Here is a 12,445-nt window from a genome sequence, read left to right on the forward strand (position 1 = left end):
CTTTGGGAGGCTGAGGCGGGTGGATCACTTGAGGTCAGGAGTTCAAGACCAGCCTGGCCAACATGGTGAAAACCCATCTCTACTAAAAATACAAAAATTACCCAGGCAAGTGTGTCTCATGCAATATTTGGGACATACTTATACTAAAAAATTATTTGTTGTTTATCTGAAGTTCAAATTTAACTGGTTGTCCTGTCCTGTGTCTATGTTTGCTGAATCTGGCAACTCTACCCTGACAGTCACAGAATTAGGTTACTATGTTTCTCCTCAAATTCACAAACTACTGGATCTAAAATCAGAGGCAAATCCAGGTTCTGATGGGTCTGAAGATTTGAGGTGACTCTTTAAGACTAAGAATACAAAATCACAAATTACAAATGCTAAATTAGCTACAAACATGAATATTTATTCCGAATGAGAAAATGCGTTATTTTTGCAAGTTTTATAGAACCATATGATCCCTGTTGTAAGTTCACTTCCACTTCTTCTTCTTTTTTTTTTTTTTTGAGACGGGGTCTCACTCTGTCTCCCAGGCTGGCATGCAGTGGTGAGATCTCAGCTCACTGCAGCCTCTGCCTCCCAGGCTCAAGTGATCTTCCTGCCTCAGCCTCCTGAGTAGCTGAGACTACAGGTGCCCACCACCACGCCTGGCTAATTTTTGTATTTTTTGTAGAGATGGGGTCTCGCCATGTTACTCAGGCTGGTCTCAAACTCCTGAGCTCAACTGATCCGCCCACCTCGGCCTCCCAAGGTGCTAGGATTATAGGCGTGAGCCAGTGCGCCCAGCCGATAAGTTCACTTCTGACTAAAATACTGAACAACTCTCCATGGGAATCATCCAGAAATGATGATGCCAAAGAGTGCCTGTGGGAAAACTATCCATGAAAATCAAAGATAATCCAAGAAAGAAGAAAAGAGCCAAGCCCGAGCCTCAAAACCATCCTCCCCAAATACCTGTTTTTAAATCATTATTTTCAAAAGTTGTAATCTTACTTTTTCGTAACAGAGCCATGTGTATTCACGCGGATAAGAACTGTAACCTGTGGATTAAAGAAAAAAATCTGTTTGAAAGAGAATCAACTTAAAAGTCATCAACAAGTGTTAAGGACTATGCCTTCTCTGAAAGGCTGATATATCGTGAAGTGTGTGATCATTTTCTACTGCTCCGAATCTAAAATTTTGGAAACAAAATAAATACAGGCCCATGTCTTCAAAAGTGATGCCTGCGGTTGAACAAACCTTACTAAGGGTCCTCAAAAGCTAATCTTTAGTCGTCAGAATTTTTTTTTTTTTTTTTTTTTTTTTTTTTTTTTGGTGACAGAGTCTCGCTCCATCACCCAGGTTGGAATGCAGTTGCGATCTTGGCTCACTGCAACCTCCACCTCCCAGGTTCAAGTGATCCTCCTTCCTCAGCCTCCCAAGTAGCTGGAACTACAGGCGTGTGCCACCACTCCCAGCTAATTTTTTTTATTTTTAGTAGAGATGGGGTTTTGCCATGTTGCCCAGGCTGGTCTCGAACTCCTAGCCTCAAGCAAGCCATCCACCTTGGCTTCTCAAAGTGCTGGGATTACAGGTGTGAGCCACAGTGCCTGGCCCAGAATTTTTTTTAACCTCCTGCAAAAAGAGCTCTGTCAGCCTTCTGGGTCAGCATAGCAGATGGCCGTAACTGGAAGTATCACACTAGAAGACTTCCTTGATCTAAAATATCAACCCTATGCTATCTTTCTACTATCAGAACTTCATTCCTTGATAAGGAAGCTTTTGCATCTTCAGGAATCCCTTGGCAGGCCATGCATTATACTCAATTCAATCATTCATTCAATATTTACATATTGAGATCCTACTAAAAGCCCAGCACTGTGCCACTTCCCAGTGATGTGCCAACAAATGAAACAGTCCTGGTCCCTATCCTCCTGGAGCTTTTGGTCCAGTGGGGGAAACAGATATTAAAATGTGACACATAAAAGTATTAGATTACGGTAAGTGCTATGAAGGAAGCAAAGGAGATATTGGGATAAAGATGAACAGGGGTAGGGAGTGCATCAGGAAGAGAAATCAGCAAAAACTTCATTGAGGATATGGCATTGGAGGGAAGGAAGAGCAAGAGCCAGACAAGGGCAGAACATGCAGAGGAGCATCCCAGGCAAAGGGAACAGCAAGTACAAAGTCCCTGGGGCTGGAAGGAGCTCTAAATATTCTAGGAACTGCAAGAAGCTCAAAGTCTCTGGATCACAGTCAATCAAAGGAGAGACTGGATGGAAGAGGCCAGAGAGGTACCAAGGGACCGGATACTACTGTGCCTAAAGAGGAGTTTGGATTTTATTTTAAGTGCACAAAACCCCCTCCATCAGTGTTTAACTTTGTTAAAACCCTAAAGCACTGTTTTCCAAACATTCCCAAGGGAAGTCTGAAGGTAAAGGAGAGTGAACACTTAACATTGCTCACAATGAACTCAAAGTATCTTTCACGTTTTTTGTTTTACGTTCAAATTCATGGGAACTGTGCAAGAATTAGTGGAAAGGAATCACTCCTTCAACTGCTGGCAGTTCACCCCTCAGGGAGAAAGCTATCTGTTATGAAAGCCAGGTCTTCTGTGCCTAGGTGAGATGGCCAGGTGAGAGCAGGGAAAAGCTAACCTGGTCTGAATAAGGGATGAACCAGAATCCTAAGGTTTGGCCACAGCCCAAGAAAAAATGTTATTAGAGGAGAAGGAAAAGTCCAATCACTTACCCAGGAGAACTTCCTTTCCTATGGCAGGCCCAGGGACTATTCAAGAACAGATGTCCAATACTCAGCCCACAATCTTCTTTCACGCTCTGCACCTTCTAACCTCAGCCCACCTCCACGCTGCTCTTCCCACAGGACCTAAAGTGACATTTTAAGTGTTTTACCGGGTGTGGTGGCTCACTTTTGGAGCCCAGGGTGGGCAGATGCTTGAGCCCAGGGGTTGGAGATAAGCCTGGGAAACATAATAAGACCCCCCTGCAACAATCTCTACAAAAAAATACAAAAATTAGCAGGCATCGTGGTGCATGCCTGTAGTCCTAGCTACTCGGGAAGTTGAGGCAGGAGGATCGCATGAGCCCCGGAGGTTGAGGCTGCAGTGAGCCATGGCTGCTGCACTCCAGCTGGGAGACAGAGCAAAACCTTGTTTTAAAAAAGAAAAAGAAAGAAGAGAGAGGAGAGAAGGAAGGAAGGAAGGAAGGAAGGAAGGAAGGAAGGAAGGAAGGAAGGAAGGAAGGAAGGAAGGAGAGAGAAAGGAAAGAAGGAAGGAAGGAAGGGAAAGGGAAGGGAAAGGAAAGAAGGAAGGAAGGAAGGAGGAGGAGGAGAAGAAGAAGAAGAAGTAGAGGAAGAAGAAAGAAAGAGAGAGAGAAAGAAAGAAAGAAAGGAAGGAAGGAAGGAAGGAGAAGGAGAAGAAGGAGGAGAAAAGAAAGAAAGAAAGAAAGAAAGAAAGAAAGAAAGAAAGAAAGAAAGAAAGAAAGAAAGAGAAAGAGAGAAAGAGAGAAAGAAAAGAAAAGAAAGGAAAAGAAGAAAAACTGCTGCTTTCAGAAGAGCTGCCAGATTTGTCATGTGTCTTTTTGTAGCCCCAAGCTCACAGCAATAATATTCCAGGGGATGGTCACTGTGGGATGAGAAAGTTTATCTTATCCCACAGTAGGATGTTTATCAGGTCCCAGATTAACATTAGGAGGGGGCATGCTTTCAGCGTGACTGCAAGAAGAAGGGAACACAAATGGAAAGAAAGAGACCCCTGGAAGAAAGGCTGGAGGACTGTCAGAGACAGATTTGAGGTGAGATATGCCTGTTTCACATTGTTATACATGATTAAAGTAATTAAAATACCCACCTCTACCCAACTTCATGTAACCCAATATTAAAAGGCCTTTTTGTCTCTGTGTTGAAGATTACAGAAAATATAGGGGTAGGCTGGTAGAAAAAGGGAGATTTTTTCGGTTGATAGTCTTACAGGATTTATACTGAACATATTTAATAACTCATATGGCCTTTGGCACTGATCAATCAAAATGGGTACCAGTTATAAATGGCTGGCACAGTCCCACAGAAGTGTTCTGACTAATAAATAGCAGCTTTGGCACCTACAGAATGTCAGATCATACTAATGTATTATCTATTCATATATACATATAAGCACAGGAGATTCTACACACACACACACACACACACATGCACACACACACGATGCATTGTATTTTGCTAAGCAGCAAGAACTATAACTGTCACATCATCAACCATTCTCATATTCTATCACGCCAACTTTTTACATAAAGTCCATTGCATAAGAAAAATGCAGGGCAAATTCTAAGAGGCCTATCAACTAGATGTATTCCAAGAACAACTTATTTTAACAAAAGAGACCAGCTGCTGCTTTAGAGCATGAAGAATTGTCCCATGAGAACTATTTTTCTGCCAAGGTATTTGATACATGTTGACAAGCAAATTTATTTCTGGTCTTCTGGATTTACACACATTTCCTACTGTGAGTTCTTTCTTGATGTTCTTAAAAATTGCTATGCATCAGGGGGAGGGAGAGCATCAGGATAAATAGCTAATGCATGCGGGGCTTAATACCTAGGTGATGGGTTGATAGGTGCAGCAAACCAGTATGGCACACATTTACCTATGTAACAAACCTGCACATGTATCCCAAAACTTAAAATAAAATAAAATTTCAAAAATTGCTATGCATACCGTTTCTCTTTTATTAGGTAGTATTTCCTGAATTCTTTAGACTGCATTGAAGAATCAGAAAGAGTGCTTCACCCAGGGAAACACAAATGGTTCTGTATAATAAACATTCAGTATATCTGTTTTCATTTTAAATAGGCTTCTTTTCCATGACACATTTATTAAAGGAAAATTACCATGTCAGCTGCAAAATTTGACATGTTGATTTTTAAGTTTTTTAAAATTTACATACATTAGAATTTACTTTTTTGTTTCTGTCATTCTATGGACTTTTACACATGCATAGATTCTTGTAACAACCACCACAAATGGGATAGAGAACAATGCCAACACTCCTAAAGAATTCCCTTGTGCTGCCCCTTTGTAGTCAGGCCCTGTCCAACATCTAGCCCTTGGCAACCACTGATCTATCCTCTGTCTCTATAGTTTTACCTTTTCCAGAATGTCATATAAGTGGAATCCTACAGGATGTAATATTTTGAGAGACTCTCTTTTTTCAATTAGCATAATGCTTTTGAGATCATACTTGCTACTGCCTTTACCAATAGTTTGTACCTTTTTATTGCTGAATAGTATTCCACTGAATGGATATACCACAGTTTATCCATTCACCCACTGAAGGACATTTGGGTTGTTTCCATTGTTTTGTGATTATGAATAATGTTTCTGTAAACACTTGTTTACAGGTTTTCGTGTGAATAGAGGGTAACTACCTAGAAGTGTTATTGCTAGGTCTTTTGGTAGATATATATTTAACTCTATAAGAAACTGCCGGCCAGGCGCGGTGGCTCAAGCCTGTAATCCCAGCACTTTGGGAGGCCGAGACGGGCGGATCACGAGGTCAGGAGATCGAGACCATCCTGGCTAACACAGTGAAACCCGTCTCTACTAAAAAATACAAAAAACTAGCTGGGCGAGGTGGCGGGCGCCTGTAGTCCCAGCTACTCGGGAGGCTGAGGCAGGAGAATGGTGGGAACCCGGGAGGCGGAGCTTGCAGTGAGCTGAGATCCGGCCACCGCACTCCAGCCTGGGCGACAGAGCAAGACTCCGTCTCAAAAAAAAAAAAAAAAAAACAGAAACTGCCAATCTAAGCTGGGCACAGTGGTTCATGCCTATAATCCCTGCACTTTGGGAAGCCAAGGTGGGAGGATCGCTTGAGCTCAGGAGTCCAAGACCAGCCCTGGCAACATAGTGAGACCCCTGTCTCTATGAAAACAAAACAAAACAACAAAAACCTCAAAAACCAAATGTGGGGAGTTAGAGAAAAAAAATTAGCCAGACATGGTGGTGGGCACCTGTGGTCCCAGCTATTCAGGAGGCTGAGGTGGAAAGATTGCTTGAGCCTGGGAGGTTGAGGCTGCAGTGAGCCATGGTCGCACCACTGCACTCCAGCCCAGGTGACAGAGAGAGACCTTGTCTGATAAAAAAGGAAAAGAAAAAGAAAGAAATTGACAATCTTTTTTCCTGAGTGGAAACAGAAACTGACAATCTTTTTTTCCTGAGTGAAAACATTTTCATTTTGTATTCCCACTAGCATGATGAGAAAGTTCCAGTTGCTCTGTGTTCTTGACAGCACTTGGTATTGTCAGTATTTTTTTATTTTAGCTGTTATAATGGGCGAATTGCATTGTGATTTTAATTTGCATTTCCCTAATGATTACTCATGTTGAGCATCTTTTTGTGTGTTTATTTACCATCCACATATGGTGAAATGTCTGTTTAAATCTTTTGTGCATTTTTATAGAATTAATTTCTTATTTTTGAGTTTTGGGAGTTGTTTATGTATTCCAGATACAAGCCCTGTGTCAGGCCTCAGTGCTGTGGCTCACGCCTGTAATCCCAGCAATTTGGGAGGTCGAGGCTGGCAGATCACTTGAGGTCAGGAGTTCAAGACCAGCCTGGTCAACATGGTAAAACTCTGTCTCTACTAAAATACAAAAATTAACCAGGCGTGGTGGTGCGGGTCTGTAATCCCAGCTACTCGGGAGGCTGAGGCAGGAGAATTGCCTGAACCTGAAGGTGGAGGTTGCAGTAAGCCAAGACTGTGCCACTGCACTCCAGCCTAGGCAACAGAGTGAGACTCTGTAAAAAGAAGAAAAAAAAAAAAAGCACTGTGTTATGCGATTTGCAAATACTTTCCCCTGGTATGTGGCTTGTCTTTTCAGTCTCTTAATAAATTTTGCAGAGCAAAAGTATTTCATTTTGATAATGTCAGATTCATTTTCTTATTTTTCTTTTTTTTGAAACAGGGTTTTACTCTATTACCTAGCCTCAAGTGCAGTGGTACGATCTCGGCTCACTGCAAATTCCACCTGCCAGGCTCAAGCAATTCTACCTCAGCCTCCCAAGCAGCTGGGACTACAGGCACACAGCACCGCACGCAGCTGATCTTTGTATTTTTTACAGAGACGGGGTTTTGCCCTGTTGCCCGGGCTGGTCTTGAACTCCTGAGCTCAAGTGATCTGCCTGCCTTGACTTCTCAAAGTGCTGGGATTACAGGCATGAGCCACCACACCTGGCTTTTTTTTCTTTTATAGATCATGCTTTTGGTATCATATCTAATACTTTTTGGCCTAACCTAAGGTCATAATGACTTTCTCCTATGTTTTCTTGGAGAATTTTATAGTTTTAGACTTAATATTTTCATTTAGAGTTAATTTTTGTATATATCATGAAGTGTAGATTAAACTTCATCTTTTAGCATATGGTTATCCAATTGTTCCAAGACCATTTGTTGAGAAGGTCATTTGTTGAGATTGTTGTTCCTTCTGTGGAACTGATTTTTTTCTATAATATTTTGTTCCAATTTCAGGGTATTCAAAGGGGACTTGAAATCTGGCAAGAAGTTTGAACCTAGAGGGATAACATGTGACACAAAGGAGAGAGCAAGTGATCAACACAGGTTTTTTATTCTCTCCTATACTTTCTACAGGAAGAATTACAGATCTGATTAGTCATCAGTGACTAAAAAGTGAGCTACATCATCAAATAAAGACAAGAATGTGGCCGGGTGTGGTGGCTCACACCTGTAATCCCAGCACTTTGGGTGGCTGAGGCAGGCGGATCACTTGAGGCCAGGAATTCGAGACCAGCCTGGCCAATACAGCGAAACCCCATCTCTACTAAATATTCAAAAATTGGCTGGATGTGGTGGGGCACACCTGTAATCTCAGCTCCTTGGGAGGCTGAAGCATGAGAATCACTTGAACCTGCAAGGAGGGGGTTGCAGTGAGCCGAGATCACACCACTGTACTCCAACTTGGGTGACAGAGAGAGACTCCATCTCAAAAAAAAAAAAAAAAAAAAAAAAATTCAATAATGTTCTCAGAGTACTATCAGAACCAAGCAGGCAAGAAAAGGATTGATCTACCATGAAAAACTTTCAACCAAACATTTCCCCAAACTCAAATTCGATCTTTGCATTATATTCTGGAGTATTTTATTTATGCTCTGAAATCAGGAAGGCTAAGACACCCTTCCTCTGTTCTCGAAATACATCTGTAAAGACTTCCCTTCCCAGTTTTCCCAATTTACAATGTATCTATCTATATGCTTAATACAATACCTTGGATATTCATTAGGAGAAGTGGTAGGCATTAAGCTAAGCATAGGATATGGCAGGTTTGATGAAAAAATAAAATTTAACCATTAGATAAGAATTTTAGATGACAACATTCATTTTACTGTAAAATCTAAAGTTAAATTTTGTCACATTTTTATGTCCATTCACTTGTTTGTGACATTTTGCCAGTTACCCCAGGAGTTGGCAACTGACTTCATCTCACACAGAAAAGTTAATTTGCCATAAAAAACAATTTGTCTTGAAAACTCAGTTTATTTTAAAATTAAGTTGATCCTTCTTAATAATGGTCTTTCAAAGGAACTTCTGAACTTGACATTTGATGGGAGGCTGCAGACAGCAAACCAGGACTAATAACCTTTAGAAACTAACAACATGACAGAAACAGCCCAAGGAGGTAATTGAGAAAGGAAGGATATCATAGGTCCCCACGGTTTCATGAACCAAAGTGTTATGAGAATTTGCTGGCAGTCATCTAGGAAAACTCTTCAACAGAGATTTGATTCAAGTCTTTAATTCACTGTAAACAACCAGCTACAATGTTCCTTTTATTTTCCTAGGCTACAGACTGAACACCCAAGAGCTCTGAGTGCATGGCAGTGACCCTTCTCTTCCCCTTTTGCACCTGGAAAAGAATTGGGTCAAAACAGCACGCTACTTAGGATTTTTCTGAGATAGGGTTTCAGGTACTTTTTATCCATTTAGGATTTTAGGTGATATGCATGCATCTAACTTTTGGGGATGATGGAAGCCTAGAATGATCTTTGGCCACATGGCCCCTTCTCCCACTCCATGAAACAAGACATCTGGTATCACAGGAGAGAATGGGGCAAAGACCAGAGGGAAGCTGAGTTTTAAGTTCCTCAGATCATCCACTTCCTGGGCATCCCAGTTACAAAAACCAGTAACTTCACACTTTTTCCTTAAACTGTTTTGAAATGAGGTTCAGTTTCTTGCAAACGAAAGTCTTTACAAATAAATTTGCTGTGGCCAGAATGGTGTGTGAATATGGGGAGCAGTTTGCAGGGGTCAAAGGGCCCTTGTTGCTACACCAGGGGTCAGGTGAATTGGGCTCCAGATAACAGATTTCACCATGTGTTGATGAAGCTTTACAGCTCACAGGCAAGGCTAGTCGGCTCTTTCCTGAGTGCTTGGTTACTGTAACTGTGAGACCACTCCAGAGGCAGAGGAATAGTAAGTGCTGACTCATCTGAACAGGGGGTTCATCTTTCCCTGTCCAGTGTGTTGCCAACTCTGAAATCTCTTTAAGATGAAACAAGAGGCTTTAGGATGCAGATAATGGCACGCCAATTGCAACGCACAGCAGTAGTGAGCCAAGAAGGTAAGTTCCTGAAGCCGATTGTTGTAGGAAACCTTAAGCCATATGGTGGGAGTGGTGTCCTTGAGAAGCATGTAGTTTCAACAGAAAGTTTGCTTTAAAAAAAGATGTGTGCGTGTGTGTATATATGTGTGTGTGTGTGTATAATTGCATAAAGATTTGGCATGCCTGAATTTCATCCTCTCCTTCCTCTTTACAATTTCATCTCATCTCTGATGGTGGCACTTCTTGGGTTTCAAAAAACAAAAAAAAAAATCCCAAGCAGACAAGACACAGTTTCTGACTGAAATCAAGTGGAAAATCAACTGGAAATCTTTTTACAACACAATTAGTGTATTAGACTGTGGGTCTTGGAGTCAGACTACCTGGGTTCAAATCCTAGCTCCACAATACATAAGAACCCCTTCCCTTGGAAACTTAAGATTCCTCACTCATAAAATGTCTGTAATACCATTTTACAATCAACATGTTAATAAGTAATTGAGGCAAAAAACTCAATAAATGCTAAAATGATAGGGTAAAAGGTTGTTGGGGTACAGAAAATTCACATTCTCAAAGTAATCACATTTAAGATCAACAAAATGAAACAAACTGAAATCCTGTGCCTTGAGATGTGATAAATATCAATGTGTTCCTGCCAGTGATATTTAACCTGATTCTATCATGGATAAGGTCATGATAAAATCCAAATCACGGATCATTCTGAAGACAAACTGCCCTGGTCTCTTCGAATATGTCAATGTCATGAGAGGAAAAAAAAAAAAAAAAAAAAAAAAACGCATGTTGAGAACTCTTTAGAGGCTTGACAATGTGACAATGAAATGGAAAGTGTGAACCTTGGCTGGGCACAGTGGCTCACATTTGTAATCCCAGCACTTTGGGAGGCCGAGGCAGGTGGATCATGAAGTCAAGAGATCGAGACTATCCTGGCCAACATGGTGAAACACCATCTCTACTAAAAATACAATAATTAGCTGGGCATGGTGGCACGCACCTGTAGTCCCAGCTACTTGGGACGCTGAGGCAGGAGAATTGCTTGAACTTGGAAGGCTGAGGTTGCAGTGAGCCAAGATCGCACCACTGCACTCCAGCCTGGTGACAGAGTGAGACTCCATCTCAAAAAAAAAGAAAAAAAAAAGTGTGAACCTTGACTGCATCCTGGACCAAATGTTTAAAAAGAGCTACAAAGTTTATTTTTGGGAAATTAGGGAAATATTATGGCATTAATGTTAAATTTCCTGAGAGAATAAATGTGGTATGGTTATGTAGGAGGACATCATTGATAGTAGGAGACACATATATTCATTTAGGGGTGAAAGGTCAAGAGGTTCAGGGGTGTTTGTGTGTAGAAAGAGAGAGTGAGAGGTACAGAGACAATACTAACGTGGCAAAATTGGTTGAGCCATTATACTCTTCTTGCAACTTTTCTATAAATTAAAATCATTTATAAATAAAAAGTTGAGGAAATGAAGGTAATATAAGGCTTTATGAGGATTAAATGCAGTAATACATTTACATGCATTAAGTACTTACAACAGTGCTTGGCAAACAGTTGGAACCCCACTTGTACAAGCCATTATGATTGTGTGATCCTAGGGAAATCACTCCATCTCTCTCCATCTCAGTTTCCTCATCATTATGACTGAAGAAGACAATTCTATTAGATCTAACATTCTAGAACTTTATATAACTATGCCCTCAAAAAAGTAATGGGGGTTGAAAGAATCAACATTGTCAAAATGTCCATAACACCCAAAGCAATCTACAGATTTAATGTAGTCCCTATCAAAATTCCAACGGCATTTTTCACAAAAGCAGAAAAAAAAATCCTAATATGCATATGGAACCACAAAAGCCCCCAAATAACTAAAGCAACTTTGAGCAAGAACAAAACTGAAGGCATCACATTTCCTAATTTTAAATTATATTTACAAAGTTATAGTAATCCAAAAAGTATAGTACTGACATAAAAACAGACACATAGACCAAGGGAACATAAACCAATGGGACAGAATAGAGAGCCCAGAAATAAATCCTTGCATATACAGTCAATTATTCTTCCATAAAGGCACCAAGAATACACAATGGGGAGAGGATAGTCTCTTCAATAAGTGGTGCTGGGAAAACTGGATATTAATTTTAAAAACTTGGATCTTTATCTCATACACAAAACCAGTTCAAAATGAATTAAATATTAAATAAGTAAATATTCATTTTTATTAATTATTTATTAATTTAATAATAACATAATTAAATGTTTAAGATGTAAAACTAGAAGAAAACAGGGGGAAAGCTCTGTGGCATTGGTCTTGGCAATGTTTTTTTAATATGACACCAAAAGCACAGTCGACAAAAGCAAAAACAAGTGGGACTACATCAAACTAAAAAGTTTCTGCACTGCAAAGGAGCAATCAGTAAAATAAAAAAGCAACCTGGAGAATGGGAGCGATTATTTACAAACCATATATCTAATAAGAAGTTAATATCCAAAATATATAAGAAACTCATACAACTCAACAGCAAAAAAAACCCAAATAACTTGATTTAAAAATAGGCAAAGGACCAGAATAGACATTTCTCTAAAGAAGGCATACAAATAGCCAACAGGTATATGAAAAGATACTAAACATCACTAATAATCAGGGAAATTCAAATCCAAACCACAATAGGATATCACTTCACATCTGTTATAATGGCTATTATCAAAAAGTCAAAAGATAACAAGTGTTGGTGATGATGTAGAGAAAAGGGAACCCTTGTACATTGCTAGTGGGAATGTAAATTAGTACAGCCATTATGGAAAACAATATGGAGGTCTC

At 40.3% G+C, this 12,445-nt stretch overlaps 1 protein-coding gene across 1 annotated transcript in view; it reads right to left on the bottom strand.

Annotated features, from left to right (window-relative positions):
* GLT8D2 (glycosyltransferase 8 domain containing 2) overlaps positions 1 to 12,445 on the bottom strand; it is a 74,179-nt gene that overhangs the window by 28,188 nt on the left and 33,546 nt on the right. Inside the window, 2 exon segments of the mRNA XM_073021043.1 lie at positions 994 to 1,040; positions 2,731 to 2,865. Coding sequence (XP_072877144.1) covers positions 994 to 1,012 — 19 coding nt within the window. The 5' untranslated portion in view covers positions 1,013 to 1,040; positions 2,731 to 2,865.

Source organism: Chlorocebus sabaeus, chromosome 11 (assembly GCF_047675955.1).
Source record: "Chlorocebus sabaeus isolate Y175 chromosome 11, mChlSab1.0.hap1, whole genome shotgun sequence".
Lineage (NCBI taxonomy): Eukaryota > Metazoa > Chordata > Mammalia > Primates > Cercopithecidae > Chlorocebus > Chlorocebus sabaeus.